Source organism: Ptychodera flava, chromosome 15 (assembly GCF_041260155.1).
Source record: "Ptychodera flava strain L36383 chromosome 15, AS_Pfla_20210202, whole genome shotgun sequence".
NCBI classification, from domain to species: Eukaryota; Metazoa; Hemichordata; class Enteropneusta; family Ptychoderidae; genus Ptychodera; species Ptychodera flava.
The window spans coordinates 11,268,390-11,287,499 of record NC_091942.1 but is presented as its reverse complement, the minus strand read 5'-3'; the positions used below and the strand labels follow the sequence as shown (position 1 = coordinate 11,287,499).

The 19,110-nt window shown below is 38.3% G+C and overlaps 2 protein-coding genes across 22 annotated transcripts in view; one reads left to right on the top strand and one right to left on the bottom strand.

The window, feature by feature from the left end:
- The window catches only part of LOC139151152 (COP9 signalosome complex subunit 1-like), a 104,550-nt gene extending 97,902 nt beyond the window's left edge, over nt 1–6,648 (bottom strand). For 7 of the 16 annotated variants that reach the window (XR_011556352.1, XR_011556353.1, XM_070723726.1 and 4 more), the window contains exon 1: nt 6,523–6,648. Coding sequence is in view for 12 of the 16 variants with exons in the window: in XM_070723726.1 (XP_070579827.1) it covers nt 6,523–6,621 (99 nt within the window). In the remaining 4 variants the exon portion in view is untranslated. Of the gene's footprint in view, nt 1–788; nt 840–2,954; nt 3,049–6,522 lie in introns of those variants that run through there. The other 9 variants (XR_011556354.1, XR_011556355.1, XM_070723733.1 and 6 more) reach the window with 3 other exon arrangements.
- On the top strand, nt 2,230–18,533 carry LOC139151154 (oxidized purine nucleoside triphosphate hydrolase-like). Of its 6 annotated transcripts, XM_070723737.1 has the most exons (5): nt 8,074–8,118; nt 9,075–9,250; nt 11,346–11,491; nt 17,023–17,220; nt 18,399–18,533. In XM_070723737.1, the coding sequence occupies exons 1-5, from the start codon at nt 8,089–8,091 to the stop codon at nt 18,413–18,415; spliced, it is 567 nt and encodes a 188-aa protein (XP_070579838.1). In that variant the 5' UTR covers nt 8,074–8,088; the 3' UTR covers nt 18,416–18,533. The 6 variants fall into 6 exon arrangements, with proteins under 6 accessions (XP_070579840.1, XP_070579841.1, XP_070579839.1 ...); XM_070723739.1 differs by lacking the exons at nt 8,074–8,118; nt 18,399–18,533 and adding an exon at nt 2,230–2,399 and having other exon boundaries at nt 17,023–18,367; XM_070723740.1 differs by lacking the exons at nt 8,074–8,118; nt 18,399–18,533 and adding an exon at nt 3,099–3,318 and having other exon boundaries at nt 17,023–18,367.
- Nucleotides 18,534–19,110: the final 577 nt, after the last annotated feature.

Genomic DNA, 19,110 nt, shown 5'->3' with positions numbered 1-19,110 from the left:
TTTTCAAGATCTCTCAACTTCAGTTTGTACCGATTAAGGAGTTTCTCTCGGTTTCCTTGAGTCATGTAAGATTTTCTTGAGTCAAAAAAAGGGCACTCTTTGAGACAGTGGAGGATCCAATTGGCTTGGACAGCACTCTGTTGTGTGTACTTTGCAAGACTTGTTGCACTGAGGAACATAAACAACAGCTGATTCAAATTATTGGTCTTGCCATAAGCTATTTGCTTGCATTACTTGGGAAATCTATCACACTCGTATAAGGCGATTTTTTTTGCATAAATAATAAAAACATCATCACCAAGTGATAGTTAAAACATTAATCACCGAGTGTAATCAGATTGCTACACTGGAGTAACTACAATGGTGCACCCCTGTAGCAACATTTTCTAAGTCACTGCATTTTTGTCAATTTTAAAGTGGTTTATGCCAGCCATGATCTGCAGAAAAGCTAGGCATACACATGTATAGTAAACCTATGATAGATCTCTAATGCTTAAAATACGTTATGCTTCTCTTGCAGTATACGAAATGAATACGTGTATGTGTGGTTATGATATGCATCGAGTAAAATATCAAAAGGGACGGTGGAGTGGTCGCTGCCTATAGCATTCAATTATTCTTTATGATAACCCTGGGGGGAAATTCATAAATTAATCCAACATTAATACTACTAGTACTTTGCAGTAATATGTGAAGATTTTATGTATTTGCCTATTCACCATTCCACAAAAATGAATTATGAAGAGCAACAAATCAATTTGTGCTTGACTACAACATTCAATACTTACAGCTATACTGCTTGGTAATCTCATTGTTTGGGCCATCTCTCGGTTAGATTCTATGAGATTATTTATCAACCCATTTTGATATAAGAATAATCATCCCTAGTGCAAATTGGGAGTTTAAAAAAAAGACTTATTTTATACTTTTGCGGTACTTGTTTCATTGAGCAATTGCCTTCATTTGGGGTTCAAGGTCCTTGATCAACCTCTGTAAAGATCAGTGTTTCAGCCAGCTTTTGACAGCATGAGGACACAGTGACCCATAGTAGCCATTTTTGAGGGACATGTATTTCTGCAGCATTCAGTCAGTGTTCATAGTATGACAACTTATTACAAGCTCCTCGTGGCAAATTTATGCAGTCTTTAAGTCATAACCAAATTTTTTTTTGAGCCACATAAATAAAAATTTTCCATGCAGAAGAAAGCATTTCGTAGTATAGTGGCAGTGTAGATACAATTATTGTGGTGTTTAAGGCCCTGGTGTTGTGTCATAGTTGTGATGAAGCAGGCTCAATAGCATCTTCAACATAAGTTGGGGTTTTTTTTGACACAAAAAGGGTTGGGCCAAACCTAAATCCTGTAAAACAAAGCACAGTGATATTGTTCATTTAATTTCCCACTGTTTGAGAGTAATCATTGTTCTAATGATTATGATAACATTTACACCCACAATTTTTTTCATTTGATATCATCAAGAAATGTCTGGTGATGTTAACTTCTACATCATTAAACTGGTGGAATCTGCAAAAATATTAAAATCATTCAGAATCACATAACTTCTTGTATAAGTTATAGCAGTTTGAAATAGGCCAAATGCACAATTTTGATAGTTCTCCTACTTTTGAATTGTAGCTTTAATATAAGTGACCATGCAAAATTGCAATTCTCAAATGTGATTTGAAAATGCATTATATGCTTACTACTAATACTACAATTACTGTTGACAACATCCCTTTGCCATGACTCTTAATAAAATTTAATTTACAACTGAGAGTCAAGCTAAATGCCCTTATCTCTGACTATCTATGACTCATTCTGTACACCTGCTAATTACCTCCACAATAAGAACATGTATTTTCAACTATTTTGCTCTGAGCCGGTAGAGTTTTCTGCTTGAATTTGAACTTTTGCCCTAAAGCATATATTGCGTTTGTGACAAAGCTGGTACAGGTTAAATTATTCAAAGACTAATGCATTTCATTATTTTGTGAGCTAAATCAGTGACACCGATCAGTGTCATAATAAACTACCAAAAAAGCCTATGGGTTGGCTCGTAGCGGTCCTGTGGCGATGACCCCTGACTCAAGCACAATTGATGCACCACAGTACCACTAGCGTATTTATTGCTAGGTTATTGCTACATGCAAATTTATCTTTGCTCAAAATTTCAACATGAAGGCACCGTGCAAGATGATGTTTCGGGGCTTGCACTGCCAACAACCTACTACTCAATTGAGAATTCAGTACGAATTATTGACTGAGTGCAACTACCTAAAGCTGAAAGTTACAATGCATTATTAATCCCTGTACAATATGTTGAACCATGGAGGCTGTACATATACGGTACCCCCTGGTAAAACAATGACAGAATCACACTTGAGGATTTACTGCTGACTGGTGAGCATGCTCAGTGTTTTTTATAAATTGTTAGGTATCAAATAATCAATACCATAGAGACACTGTACCTTAGAAAGGGGTGTAAAATCTGTTATCTCTGAACGGGCTGAAATATGTTGAACGCAAACTGAATGGAAATACAGGCGAGCTGCAATTTAAGTGACAGTGTTTTGAATGCAAAGTGTAACAACTTCGCTTTCTTGCAAATTGTGTAAAACGACAAACAGTTCTGCAAATTGCGCGTTGAATGAAATGAAGGTCAACGAGAAGGATAAGTAAAACCGCAGTTACGGCCAGAAATAGTAAACGTCTATAGTCATCCCCTAGGCAACAAGGAACGATATTTCTAACCACGGTCACTCTACATTTTAGGGGTGAATCCCGTATTTCAGTCTCTGAGCGAGAACGGACATCCAGAGTGACAATGACCGAACATATGTACTGAGGGGATACCCTGCCAATTTTGCCCGGAAGAATGCAAGTTGGCTCAGAATACAACAGTTCCATCATTACTGCTTAGTGAAATCACGAAATTCTCGAATAATCGTGTCAAACCTGCAAAAACGGTACTTGTATCGGAAGAGGCATGTCCAATTTTTGCTTTCTGGTCAAAATGGCTGACAGATGTTGATATAAATGTAACGCCATCGTTGATTGGCTGAAACAAGGGTAGCCTTTGAACTTGGTAGTATTGCCGTCTCCTTTTCACTTAATTTTTAAAAAAGAGGAGATTTTGTACAAAAGATGCATATATTTGTAAATATATAATTTAAGAAAAATGTTTAAGTTATAAACATTCCGTTTATAGAATAATTATTTTTTCCAAACATCGTGGAGACTGATGAGATATCGCGAGAATTTGAGCGGAATCAAAACATCGTGGACGCGGGAAAAAGTAACGTGGGCAGTATTATTATAGGTGAGACTTGATGCAGATCAAAAGCTTGAAAATCTGTCGAAAAACGTTATTTTGTGCATTTCATAACGAGAACTTCAAACGACTTTGAGGGAGTAACATGGCAATAATTCTTCTTGGGCAAGGGGTGCAGATCAGTAGCTGGTGGTAGCACAGGCGCTTGGCACATTGCTGGGATAATAATCGTATTTAATATGTAGAATGTCTATATTGAACTTGATTATTCAATAAAAGAATCACCGTACGCGATATTAGTGTAGGCCTGTAGGCCCACATGTTGCCTGGCGAATGGCTATGGCTGCCTGGCTCGGGCCCGGCGAACGCACTGCATAATCATCAATGTGTAGAATGTCTACATGACTTGATTATTTATTAAAGAATAACCGTACGTGATATTACTGTACATGTCGGCTAGCTTAACCGAGCGGCTGTAGAGCTCTGCAGGGCTTGGGCCCGGCTTTGGCCCGTTGTCCACTGCTGCACAGACAGGAAGGGAAGGTGTGAAAGCTTTTCACCGCCCGATTTCATAAATCAGCGAAATTCACGAACTCTGAGCGTTTCCGGTGATAAAAACTGGTCAATGGTCAGATGGTTGCATAAACAATCGATCGACTGGCCTCTTTTGCCTAAAATCATACCTTACCCTATGCTACTGGCGAGAAATCGTCCTGAAATCGGCTGGGCACACCAACCCAGCGCCGGCCATTTTGAATAAGCTGCATGCAATGTATGCGCGCCTGCATAGAACCCTTGGCAGATGACGTCATTGCTCTTCTCTCATTGGACGCGTACATTGCATGCAGCTGATTCAAAATGGCCGGCGCTGGGTTGGTGTGCCCAGCCGATTTCAGGACGATTTCTCGGCCAGTAGCATAGGGTAAGGTACGATTTTAGGCAAAAGAGGCCAGTCGATCGATTGTTTATGCAACCATCTGACCGTTGACCAGTTTTTATCACCGGAAACGCTCAGAGTTCGTGAATTTCGCTGATTTATGAAATCGGGCGGTGAAAAGCTTTCATACCTTCCCTTCCTGTCTGTGCAGCAGTGGACAACGGGCCAAAGCCGGGCCCAAGCCCTGCAGAGCTCTACAGCCGCTCGGTTAAGCTAGCCGACATGTACAGTAATATCACGTACCGTTATTCTTTATTAAATAATTAAGTCATGTAGACATTCTACACATTGATGATTATGCAGTGCGTTCGCGGGCCCGAGCCAGGCAGCCATCGGTACAATGCCAGTCAATATGTAGGCCTATAGGCCTACACTAATATCGCGTACGTTGATTCTTTTATTGAATAATCAAGTCGTATATAGACATTCTACATATTAAATACGATTATTATCCCAGCAATGTGCCAAGCGCCTGTGGGTGGTAGCGGCCACTTTATTGCAGTTCCGACGTAGTTGGCTATGGAACTTTGACTGCAGCAGCAAGTAGCCGCTCCACTCCCTGTCAAAATCGAGGCATCAGTCTGGCTCACTGGTGCCGCGGGAGTTGCCAGTGTGTACTACAGAGAGAGAGTATACACGGGCAACTCCAAGGCACCTGTGGTCTGGCTTATGGCTAGTGAGTGAGATTACAAATTGTATTATCACAAGACACAACATATTTCTGGTGATCGTGTAACTGTATATTGGTGCTAGCTCGATCTGTTTCCAGCCCCATCACCTGTTTCAGGGGAAGTTTGGTGAAACTATGGATTGAAGCTAGAAGGTCCCCTTCTAAGTTCTAGCTCCATGGAGAAACCATGGCGCCTGAGGTAGTGCTAGTGGGGAGAGCAGCTGCAGTACAGTAGCTCGAATTTAACCAGGGGTAGCTGCAAATTGTAGCTCTACGGTGAGGCGGTCGGTGATTTTTGGTTTTTGCAACTTCGCTCACCAGTAGCACTACAATGCCGATGGCCCTGTAGAGGTCAAAATAAGCGCATCCCACTGGACCAGGCGTGTTGATGTGAAATGCTACATATTTACTGCATTTGGTCGTACCGATTTATCACTACTGAAGACTAAACACTATACTGCACTAACCTTGTCGTTTATGGGGTTTGGAAATTGTTCAAACACGTCGATCGCGTTCCATAAACAGTGAGCGTGGGGCACCCGTGTTTCTGGGAGCCGCCATTACCGGAAGTTGGTAATGGCGGCTCCCAGAAATGTTTTGAGAACGCGATCAACGTGTTTGAACAAATTCCAAACCCCATAAACGACAAGGTTTGTGTAGAATAGTGTTTAGTCTTCAGTAGTAATAAATCGGTACGACCAAATGCAGTAAATATGTAGCATTTCACATCAACACGCCTGGTCCTGTGGGATGTGCTTATTTTAACCTCTACAGGGCCATCGGCATTGTAGCGCTACTGTTGAGCGAAGTCTCAAAAACAAAAAATCATCGACTGCCTCACCGTAGCGCTACAGTTTTGCAGCTAAGCCAGGGGTTGTGGGTTGGACGGCAAAACCAGAGTCATTCAACCCACAAAATCTCGAGCTGCTGCAGTGTATATAATCAGTGATAAAACACAAGTTTTACACAACAGACAACTAACCACAAAGAAAAATGAAACCTTGTAATGCAGTGAAAAACGGCAAGACCGACAGTACACAGTGATAGATTAATCTTTGAATAAATCAACCTACCTACTGTATCACTGACTATCTACGACTGGCATTTCAGATCTCCTACTCCTGCTAACAATCCTGACTGTGACATTATGTATTTTCGTTGAGCTGTCGACGGTTCCTGCTTGAATTTGAGCTTTTGATCTCCAATGTATTCAGTGCATTGTACGCAAGCGGGCAAACATTGCAGAAACCGTCGACAGCTCACGGGAAAATGGTTGAAAATACTTGTTCTTATCATCAAGGTAATTAGTAGGTGTAGAGAATGAGTCTCAGATAGTCAATGATAAAGATGATACAAGTTTATTTATTCAAAGACTAATATACTTCATTATTTTGCGAGGTAAATCAGTGACACCGATCAGTGTCATAGCAAACTACCAAAAAAGCCTATGGGTTGGCTCGCAGCGGTACTGTGGCAGTGACCCTTGACCTGAGTGCGTTCGATAAACGCCACTAGCACCACTGACACTGCGATATAACAGCTGTGTCCCAACCTACATCAGCAAGAGGTGGAAACACATCATTTGTCAACTCATAGGCACACGCTTCTTGCGCCCCGTGTAAATGATATCTTACTCAAACTGCACCTGGATATTGGCTGAGCAGTGTTGCTCATTCTGCAATAGTACGTTGACAGATTCAGAACCTGGCTGAGAGTACGTAAGACACACAGTTGCCACCATCATGGCTGCCTTGTGCCACTACATGTAACACCAGAGCGCCCCCAGTGTTAACAGGGAGAAATGGATGTAAAAATTTTAATTTTTGAACATATAAATTGTTAAATGAAAACATGAATTATCTTTCATGAACACAAGCATGAATGGCTTCATGAACATAAACATAAATTTTTAAAACTCAAACATGAAATTTTAGAATACAAACATCAAATTTAGAACACACAATTGTTTTTTTTTGAATTTTGCAACACTAGGCTAGCCATATAAAGCTACATGTATTGAAGTCAAATTTATTTTTTGTTTTGGCCCAGATAACTGGGGCTTGGGGGTCCTTTTGATCATAATGTAAGACCACCTGACTTGGGCAAGTTTATAAAATAATGGTTTCAGTTGACATGCAATCACCAGCAAACTCCTCTATCTTCTCTGCTTCAGGTAACAGTGTCCACTGTTATCAACTACGCGACCCTTATTGAATAATTCAATACACTATACACCATAAGAAAGGTGCAAAATTTCACTGAAGAATTCGTGGTGAAGACAAAAAGTATGCCACCTTGACCTTTTTGTGACATCATCATACCTGACAAATCTTTTATATCAACAGAATTCATGCTCATTAGACCAGTCTGTGGTATTTGGCGCTCTTCCAATTACACACATACATCAAAGTTAATACCACAGCTTGGCCAGGCCAAATAAGACACTGTAATCGACTTTTCTGTGGGAAAGCCGATGATCAAATGCAGACATTGCACAAACCGTAATAAAAATGACAACTGCTGATCAGTCCATGAAAATAATAGCCTCTTATCAGATGTCTGATAGATATGAAATATTGTGGAATATCTTTCATACAGGCCCATGTTTTTAAATCTCCTGGGGCTGTGATCGTTTTTTGATTCAATCACACTTGCATTTGGCATTTTATGTATTTCATGATGAAAGATAAGATTCCCCCTCCCCTCAAGGAATTTACAGGTGGTGGGAACAACTCAGGATGAACTGCATTAACGCTGTCAGATTTCTCTGTTGAATTTCATCCATGGGAAGATTTTTGTTTCAGGCAACATTTATCATCATGATTTTCCCAGTGGGTGAATACAGTAGTATTTGCTGATGATGTTGATGTTATACTAGCCTGGAGCTCTAGAGCTCTGTTTGATATATCCCTAGAATATTATCTAGACTCAGAGCGTGCGTTAGTGATATGCATTCTCTAGTACTTCTCCTTAATGCAGCTGCAGAAAATGTTTTATCTTTTTGTCATTTAGTTGAGTTTTTGAGAACATCTGTTTCCTGCATACTCATGACACAGATCCAGAAATATTTCAATTTCAAGTTCAAACCAATGGGAAGTGTGATTTTGATAAGACTCCATATTTAGACAATTGGTGAACAATAGAATCAATGCTGGATGCTTATCAAAGTCACATTTCCCGTTGCTCCTTGTTTGATGAGCATACATATAGGATGGATGATGCTGTCAAAATCAGTTCTAATGTAAGTAACATGGTACCTGTGAACTTTAACTCTCAGGAAAAGAGAGAAAAATTGAGTCCGTTTTGTGGTTTGTGCTTAAACTGTGTTTCTTGTAATGAAGTTTAACATATTCTGATTATCTGAGGTTGTCTGTCATTACAGATGAATGGAAGGAGATCCCAAGGATTAATCTTGAATCGTAGTTCCTTCTAGATTGGATCCAGATATTCTGAAGTCTTGCCAATCATTTCCTCAGTGTTTTTTTTTGCTCATATTTGGTTTTACGGTATATATAAATACCAAAAAGAGCTTATATGATGAGTCTGAGTGGCGTCTGTGTCTGTATATTTGTGGGTATGTTTTACAAATATTATCAGCATAAATCACTCTTAGACATACAGCCTCAGCCAGCTGTTTATTGTTTTTTTTGCATCAGTCTGTAAATTATATTCCGTCAATGATGAGGTATCAAATGTCTCAATAGCTTTTGTAGTAATTGCATGTCCACATTCAGTAATCAACTTTAGTACCATTTGATAAGCACAGAAACCCAATCTGATTAAAATGGTATGGAGAGACACATACTTAATCTGTGCTGTCGTTTGTTGAGTGTCCCTCCACAGATGGTACTGTTATCTTTCCATGTGGATTGTAGAGGTGAAAATGGTATGCTTTTCAAAAAATGAAAGTAAAGTGCATTTCTACAACATTCAGGGATTGGAAATGTACAGCAAAGTATACTTTGAGTACCAAAGTATACTTTGAGTACCAGTTGTAAAGCCTACAGTTGTAAGTGAATTCCAAGTATAAACACTGATTTAGATTAGTGCCGAAGGATAACTTAACCCTTTCACCACCATGGTTTGACCCAAATCCATTGTTTTCTATGGTAAAGTTAGACCTGTACACAGGGAACTGGGGGTGAAAGGGTTAAGTAAACCACTAAACGCACTGATTTTGTCGGACCACTATTGCAGGAAATCTTGGAAATGAGTGGAGGACGTTTCACGAAGAAGATTCTCACGTTGGTTTTTGTGACCAGAGAGAACCAGGTTCTGCTTGGGCTGAAGAAACGAGGCTTTGGAGAAGGAAAATGGAATGGCTTTGGCGGGAAAGTTGAAAAGGGAGAAAGCATAGAGCAGGCAGCAGCAAGGTAATCTATTTGGGGTTTTTGTGAATTCTATAATCCTCACTCTTTGCCACCTCCATTATTTTTCAACGTTGCATGTAGTTTGGCGGAATATTAGGAATGGTTAAGGTGGGGAACCAGTTTTGTTGACGCTTATCTTTTAAACTGATTTTTCACTTAAAAAAATATCTGTATACCTGACAGGTAGTTATTTTGTTAGGTAGACAGTTCTAAACTATTGGTTGTTGTACATTCAAGAGCAAAAACAGAAACACGCTCTGTTCTTTAGCACTTTGTCAACGATGATGAAGTCGTTTTTTTCCCAACGATGATGAAGTCGTTTTTTTCCCAGAGCAGTTTCAAAGATTGAGGGTAATGCTACACTGCCAATCAGATTTCAATTTTATAGTTTGAAATCTATACCAGAATATTATCTTTATGCCTCATATTCAATTACAGGTAGAGGCCTGCTCGTAATCTTGGAAGTAGTTATAAATTTTCAAACCCTCAGGGAAAGTCAGGTTTATAATAGTAATTCTATGACAGTTTTAATCAATTTCAACGATAGCAAACATCTCTCTCATGTGTTGGATACACCGTAAGAATTACCTCCAAATCTGTAGCGGTAACTCTTTTTAAATGAGAGTATTTGGTATGAAAAAGTTTGTTGATATTGTCGTTTAACCTTTGAGCACCAAAGTCAATTTTTGTCGCTTTTATAAAATATACCCCAGTAAATTTTTTCCAAATGTTTGGTAAAATTTTGATAACGAACTGTAGTCAATGAAATGTGGTGTCCATTTAGTCCAAAATTATCAAAAAAATTACAGAAAATTTTAAGAAAATCAGTAAAATGTTGCACTAAAATTTTGGTGGGAAAAATTACAGCATTCAAAGGGTTAAGGTAGAATGCACCTCAGGGACAGATATTAGGACTCTCAAGCTTTTACAATATATATGTGGCCCACCACTTGTGAGGGTTAATTTTGAAACTTATGAAATACATAGTTTTCACCGGCTTAGTTTTGTGAAAATTTGGAATTTTGTTTTCTCCCATAGAGTTAACACAGGGATAGCAGCCATTTTGAATTTCAAATATCAGTAATACCAGGTAATTTGTTTCTCTACACCAAACTTTGCACAGTGACCACTGATTTTTGATTTTCTTGATTTTGAAAGAGAATGGTTGAAAGTTTCCTGGAGGAATTAGTCATACTTGCGAATCAAAAACTGTACCATGACGTCATAACTTTGTCCGCGTCCTGTCCTTTGTCAGATTCAAGATTCTAAGCTCTGCTAGGGTATGGAACACATGTGAAAAGTTCTGTTGATGTTACCTTTGAAAGTGATAGTGACTACAATCAGTGTTGCAGCCAGGACGTGCCCTTGCAACAATGTACCCACAACGGAACCCGCTGCCCCGCTTTCTAACGCTCAGCGGGTCAACTCGGGCACACTCATGACTCGACTGTGTTCAGTGAGTGTAGTCTGCAAGTGATATCTGTTACTGACGATGGCCTTTGTTTTGCGTGATTATTTTGAACCTCACATTTACATACTTTTGAAAGTGTGGTTAAAAATATTAAGCGCTGCTCTTGTTGTAGTCCGACTTAGCTCTGGTTTGAGGCAGATACAGTATACTGTTACAAGTGCCTGAAATTAAAGCATAGCTCGAATTTTGTTTTGTGAAAATGATTTATTGTAAAATAATTTGATTGACAACTGACGCATGTTGGAAGACGAAGTATCACGTGTAACTTTGCCAGTACAATACAATCGTACAATATGTAATGTTATTTTTGATGAAGGAATTCTATACTTGAGTACAATACAGTTATCAATGATGGGATTGGACAAGATGTGCAATATAGGATGTATTAACAAGAATAAGATAGGCCAAATGTGCAATACGGGATGTGTCAAAATGTCGACACTGAGCACTTCCACAAGATTTTGGCTATGGAACAAGAATTTTTTTTATTGTTTGTTTTGTTTTATTGTCCCCCCTCCAAACACAGAACAAAATTCTGGAAAATACACCAAAAGTTTTTACAGTTTATTCATACTATGATACTACATCCGACCTGTAAATTTTTTTTTCTCTCATGTCTGTGATTAGAGAGTTACAAGAAGAATGCAACTTGGTGTCTGATAAACTGGAGAGAGTTGGTTTGCTGGATTTTGAATTCCAAGATGATCCAGTCGTCTTAGAAGTCCATGTCTTCAAGACTGACACATATAATGGTGATGTCAAGGAATCTGAAGGTAAGAGAGATGTCGCGACTAACATCAGACACATATATAGGAACTGTGGATGAGTATGTCGCGATCTTCCACCATGGTGTTTATGTCTTAAGGTAGCTACATACCTTTTAGACACTTTCAGATTTTTATTTTTTTCTCAATTGAACACGTCCCAAACCCCAATAAAGTATACATTTTCTGAAAGCCCTGATATAAAGCTATCCGACCAAGCACAGTACACGGTCATTATTTGCATAAGAGTCACGTGACAAGCGTTTTGCTGAAGCTTCAAAAAACTGGTTTTTCCCGCCTTATGCAAACACGCTGCAAGATTTCCGGTTAGAATTTCTTCATTGACAAGCCTTGACAATATCCTTCAAAACCGTGTCTGCGATTTTTTCCCGGAGGCTCCATTCAAATTATATGGCGTGATAATTAAAATTCCTTGAAAAGCACCTTCATCTAACACCTTTAAGAGCGGATTTAAAATAACAAAGGCAAATAAAGAAAATCCCAGACATGGTTTTGAAGGATATAATCAAGGCTTGTCAATGAAGAAATTCCAACCGGAAATCTTGCAGCGTGTTCGCATAAGGCGGGAAAAAACGGTTTTGGAAGGTTCAGCAAAACGCTTGTCACGTGACTCCTATGCAAATAATGACCATGTACTCTGCTTGGTCGGATAGCTCTATATCAGGGCTTTCAGAAAAAAATAAAAATCTGAAAGTGTCTAAAAGGTATTTATGTCTTAAGATACCATCCTGACTAGATTACAGGAGGTAGTCATGTAATCAGGGGTTGAAAGTAGAACGCGCCTTTGGGACAGATATTCGGACTCTCAAATTTCTACAGTTCTTTTCTGATCTACTACCACATGTGGGGACTCATTTTAACGCTTGGAGAAAGAAAAAGTATCACCGTCTTAGTTTTTCGAAAATCTGAAATTTAGTTTTTTCCCCCATAGGGTTAACACAGAGATGGCGGCCATTTTGACTTTCAAATATCGCAAAATGTTGGGAAATTTGTTTCCCTAGTCCCAAACTTTGCACGGTGACTCCTGAGTTTTTTGTTGATTTTTGAAGAGAATGGTTGAAAGTTTCATTTTTGAAAGATTGAGCAAAAATTTGTCTTTCACTTTCGAGGCGCACACTATCTTAACGTAAGAATAAAGCATCTCGTCCTTTTTCATCCCATCTCCAAGTTTGCATGCATTCGTTCTTTGTTCAGAAGACAAAGGAATATTTTTCCACTCAGTAATCAACAACACTTCATGCATGAATTCCCGTCCACCCACTCCCAGCCTTACACATATATATAGATCTACAGCTGTAGGGGGGCTTCCTCAGTAATTTCAGTCACTCAGTTTGGTTTTCAATTAAACACAAGGGCTTTCGATCACCCACGTGGCTTCAGGCCTTTTCCTGTCTTCCCCAACCTGCTCCGCTCGCCTGGCATCAAAGCGCATGGTGTGGGATGCCATGGGCGTGGGGTGAGGGAGCAGGTTTCACACATACTGCTTTGCAGATCAGTCATCCTTTGTGTGCGTTGCATATCTCGTGGGGGCTCATTACCACGGTATGCCCTTTCCTGAAGGTCTGTGTCAATGTTATCCCCTGCGTTAAATTTTGTTTGTTTGATCCAGATGCAGATGCGGTCTCTGGTTCATTAGTGATAAATGATTGTGAAATAAATTTTCTGGACTGTGAAAGTGACACCTCTTATTAATGATAACACCAATGCGAATCTCTTTGATGATGGCACTGATACCAATGCTGGATATGAAAAATGATACTTCATCAAACATTTCCCAAAAGCTCCATTATTTTTGAACTTTTGATGTGTTTTTCCAATGTTTTCATCCTCTGTACATAAAGCACAGGGTCTCTGAAGGCTCCTTGAAAGTCCTTGGAAATGACATTGAGTCCCGGAAAGACCTGGAAAATCGATAATCCATCTGCAATTTTTACCTTCTCGTGTCTATTTATAGACAGAGAAGGTATTAGAGTTGAAAACCAGTATGCTGGTGTCAACTACTTCCGTCTGTCAAGATCCGTTGACGTCATGCCATTGTGATGGGTCATATCATAAACTGGTGGGGGTGTTCATGGTTCAGGTTGAGGTGTAGGAGAACGATTTTGAGCTGTGACAAAAATCAAATGGGACTTAACGGCATAGCCAGTGTTAAGCCTTTCTCCAAGGTTTCTTAGTTGACTACAATCTATTACAGACTACTGAGCTGACGTTAGGGGTACTCACCTTGTGTGCGCTCACTCTGTGTGCGCTAGTGTTTGGTACTGAGTTGCGTGGATATCCCCTCATGGCCTCACGTGATATGGGCCTGTTGCATAATCTGCAGATGATCATATGATGCCTCTGAGTCTGAAAACGGTCGTTGTGTTAGCCAGTCGGCATTTTCCTTGCATTTTTTCTCATTTAATTTGCAAAATATCGGCGAGTATCTCAATATTTCAAGATAACTCTTTCTTCCCAATCGTTTCCTGGAGTTTCAGAGTCATATGAACGAAAATGAGTGAAAGTTTTAGACAGGAAAATCGGACGTCGGCCATGTTCAATGTTTACAGTACAATCAGAAGTTTATGTGGAGGAAATAACTAACAAACACTGTTCATGATGCCCGCCCTCTAGAGGCAGACCTTCCTATATGAAGTACCGTACCACATTTGATGCTTGTGGAAAGCTTGACCACACAAAGGAGCATTTTAACTTTTAGAAAATGACAAATTGAATAAGAAGGTATTCTGAAAATGTCAAAAACTGAGGAAAAATGCGCAAATATTCAAAATAAACAGGTTAACTGACTGGTCAGCTATAAAAAATGAAAATGTTTATGATCAAAAGTTTTTTAGATGCACACATTTTAACAAATACAGAAATTATTAACATTATAAATATAAGACCAAACTATTTTTTCAGGGATGGGAGAGGTTGGAAATAAGGGTGAGAGACAAAGACACTCCTATTGCTGCATGTGGATGCAGCCACACCATTTCATTTACAGCATACTTATTCACTGTGTTGTGTTCAAGTTCCATATTGTACTGACTGTCATACAAGGATAACTATAAGCAAATCAAATCAAATTAGAAAAGGATCAATGCTGTTGTGTGGATTTTGCTGAACATGGCTGATTTTAATATTTCGCCCTATATATTTGGTATCCAGCAAAGGCATATTTTGATGTAAAGTCAAAATTAACACTACATTGCTGACAATATATGTTACCGTTTCTGCATGAACTTTTCTTTTTTAAATTATAGTATAGTAGTACTTCGAACAGATTAACAATTATTGTGATGTCAACCCATAATTTTACATCACAAAGACTGTAATTCTGCCAATTTTTTTTATTTTTCAGTCATTTTATAATTTTGCTCTGCACAAGATGATTGAACAAATTGCAATGTTTGAATTTGTAAACTCAAAGAATAAAAATCCTTTGGTCACAGATTAAATTATTTTTTGAAAAGAAATTTACTCTTAAACACTTTTAGCATATATTCTTTACACGGTCATGTATTTCAAGGAAAATATGCCTATCAAAAACAGTAATTTCTTCACTTTCAATTTTTTTTTAATACTATGACAATTATCAGCCATGAGGTTATACAAACACAAGACCAGATAAGCGTTTTTCATCATTTCCACAGGACTCTTTGGAAAATCCATTTAAAACAGTTAAAAGTGACTTAAAATGATCACTTGGTATACGGTACATTTAATTTATAGATGCCAGGTTGTGTATTTCACATGCACTCAGGTCAGTAGGGAAGTGCGTCATTACTATTTTGGACTGTTAATTCTTATTTCTGAATTATTTAACTTTTTTCCACATTGAACTATGTTTAGGCAGTTTATACTGATAGCTTAGAATTTTTTTGATTGATATATTTAATCATCTTTTGGGTTCTTTGGGTCCATATCCCACCTCATGCCCCTACATCATCAACTATTTACCAACAACTCCATGCCAACAACCAATTACCTGACCTGGCCACACATTAGAGAAGGTACAGCGTCATTGACGGTATTTTTAAAAATGACAAGACAATCAGTTGTGATAATGTAAAAATGATATTGAAACTGATATATTGTAAAAAATTATAATATCTAGAAAATATTATGTTGGACCTCAAGAAAGTCCTTAAAAATTACAGAAATGTCCTTGAAAATCTTTGAATTTTAAGTTACTTTGATTGTGTGGACCCTGAATACAGCTCTTTTTCCTAAAATTTTGGTACAATCAGTACAGACTGAATATAGATCAAACGAACATGTCGTACTGTTATACACCTTGTATGTCTGTAAGGTTCATTTTTCAAAAAATAATATTCCACATTGCACACAGTGCCTTGTACTTGCAAGGCTGATTCTGTTTATTTTGGAGAGAAGAAAAAAGGAATTTTACTTCGACTTCGTATTTTCTTTAAGAAAATTATCCAAAATATTATCATTTTAGGTTACCATAATTTCTTCTTCGATAACTCACTTCTCTCGTCACTTGGGTTTGAGTCACTGGTGTACTAGCAACAGTCATCAGACAAATGACAAAGCTCTCATGATCAATATCATTAAATTGGTACATGTATCAGACTTGTGTTGGAGGTAGTTCCTTAATAGTCCCATGAAGCGCTGTGCAAACAGCCCCACTTCTCAAACTTTAAGATACATTTTTGTAGCCATATGATCTTGCACAGTCCTTTCAGTTCCCAGTAGCTCTGTGATGTGTAGAAAAATAAAAGGATTGACTTGGCATGTCCGAGATGAAATGGCCAACTTTTTTTATATTTCCTGTTTTCGTTACCCCTTGACTACCACTACCAATTTACCCCTTGTCTACCACTACCAATTTTATCATATAAAAGTAAACACATCGTAAACGCTTATGGGATCTCACAGGAATTTTCCAACACTCAGGGTATATATATAGTAATTCATTACAGCGTCGGAAGTTTCCAACATTCAAGGTACAAGGGGATAAGTTATTATATTAATGGTCTCCATAAAGGACGTCATCAAAACCTTTAACTTACCTCGTTGCTAATAATAGTAATAAAAAGGACATCCTTTGATCCAATGAAATGCACTGCCTAAGCAAAATCAAGGCCACTTTTTAGTTTTCAACTCTTGACACGTGCGTGGATTGCTCTTTTTGTCGTGTCTTAAAATAAATCTTTGCTAAAGTATATATGCGCTCTCTTGTTTTTTCCATGCATGCTTGTATTCTTTGACGTCACAATATGCAATGAAAGTTGCATCCGTCTTCTCATCAAGGGCATGATAAAAGTGAAAGTTTGATGTTTTTATTCCAAAATCCTGATGTTACAACAAGCGCCATAAGACTCAATTCATACGTTTGATAGCAGATCTGCATGAATCTTTCAGGTCAAACCAAGTTACAGCGTGAGCTGCTTATATTGATAGTGTCAGCATGCACATTGTCACAACATTTATTCATGTCAAATGTGAAATATCAAACAGTTCCTTGCAACTATTTCCAATGCCTGAGAATCGAATCCCTTTTTCCCTTGCAGAAATGCTTCCCAAGTGGTTTAGCTCCAAGGCCATTCCATACAGCAAGATGTGGCTGGACGACACATACTGGTTTCCCATCATGCTGGAAGGATCCAAGTTTTACGGATATTTCCTCTATCAAGGACACAGTAGAATCCTCCGCCACAGAGTTCAACAGCTAGACCAAGTCCAATGTCATTTCAAAGAGTTCAGAAATGGTAAATACCAACATTGTTTTATTTCTCTTCATTTTTAAACACGAAAAGTTTGGTTATTCTAGAAGTTCAAACAGAATTTTCATCCATTTTAGTCCTTTTCTGCCACATCTGAAAATTTTAGATAAATTTTCTTGAACAGCAAAACTTGCCAGCACCAGAAACACATGCATTGGTAATGTAGCAGCTCACTCTAACTCTCACTGCCTTATAAACTCCACTTTTATGTATAAATTTTGAGAACTTTTGACTGTAACTATTCTGAGATGATGTGACAGATACTGAGGCCAGGCAAGTTCGAAGCCTCTATCAAAGTCATATAATTTAAAGGATGCAAATTTATCAAAATTACTTTTCTGGAAAGCAAAAAGTTGAAGAAGCTATCTTGTTCAGAAACTCTTTGGGTTTCTATTGTCACAGATTTTGCTGACATAAAACAGTAATGTAAATTTAGAGGGTAGCTCATTCTGAAATTAATGTATAGATTGAAGATAACTGCGATGAAACAGCAGCTAGTGTCTTATGGAATGGCTGAAATCTAAAGCATTATTGTACAGTCATGAAAAGGCTTTTAGGAGAATGTCAAAAATATATATAAGAATCAATGCTGTTTGATAACTGATGTCTAACTCTTCACATTGACATGAGGAAAAATACGAGACAAGGAAGTTCATATAGAGTCGGTATACTCCTTGAATTTCTTGAAGGCTTTTGAAAATGAAACAAATTCCTGGAAAATTGATAATCTACCCACAATTTTCAAAATTGGCACGATGATCAGTCCTGATATCCTAAAAATGAAAAGTGCAATAATATGTAAAAGTGATGCGTTGTAAAAATGATACCTGGCATATGGTACTTTGGACCTCGAAAAGTCGTTGAAAATTGCTGAAAAAGTCCTTGAATGTCTTTGAAATTTAAGTGGCTTTGAGTATGTAGACATCGAACGTGCTGTTCTGTTTTCTTTGGAGGTTAAGTGTAGAAATTTCATTATTTCGAGTACCCAAAGTCATTTTCTCTGCTTATGAAAGATTTGTCCACACCTTAAATGATATCCAAGTTGATTTGTTCCTTGTAAGATATCACTTTTTACAATAGTGTATTGTAATTTTACGTGAGCTTTCATATTAAAAAATACAACTCCTTACAATTCCTTTTCTTTTCTTTTCTTTTTTCTGAAGGCCATGGAGAGCTGTGAATGGTAGCGTTATCCAAACTGTATGACAATTAAACCTGTTTATCCAGGATTCCTAGTGAACAAGTCCAAGCTCACCATTGACAGAAATGGCTTTTGGCGAAACCATTTTACATAAGCATTCATACTAAAACTTAAAACTAATGAAGTAAATTCCTTTGTTTTCTGATGTGTGTATGAAGGCCACTGAGAACTCCAGAATGGTAGCAGAATCCAAACTGTGTTAGGGTTTAATCTGTTTATCGAGGATTCCTGATAAACAGGACCACACTGGTCATTGACAACAAAGAGTTTAGGCCAGACCACGGTGGTGAAAGTGTGAAATATACCAATTTCACGACAATAACCCATCAATGTTGCACATTCAGTTACTTCAGATCGTGCACTGTACAGTTTTTAGAAGGGTCATTCCACTTTTATTTTTCCTGACATGGTCACATCAGGCAGAATGCCTTATATCCTTTAAATCGTTTGTCGACTGACTGAGAGGCAACCTGAAAGATCATTGAGAGAAACCATTCAACAAAGGAAATCTGAAAGGAATGACACAAGAATGGATAAGTCGCCTCAAAAAAACAATCAACCCTGCGTAATTCAAAATGCACAGATGCACCTGACACCCCCTGTTTAGTACTCGCAACTCGCGTGACACTGGGATTGAGGTCACCTATTGCGAGCTCAAAAGTGCCGACGGAGGG

Bases quoted from the DNA above. Each gene is read 5' to 3' on its own strand.
- LOC139151154 (XM_070723736.1), top strand. From the start codon at position 8,089: ATGGATGATGCTGTCAAAATCAGTTCTAAT. The intron at 8,119-9,074 runs GTAAGTAACATG...CCACTATTGCAG, and splicing joins CTGTCAAAATCAGTTCTAAT to GAAATCTTGGAAATGAGTGG. The intron at 9,251-11,345 runs GTAATCTATTTG...GTCTGTGATTAG, and splicing joins ATAGAGCAGGCAGCAGCAAG to AGAGTTACAAGAAGAATGCA.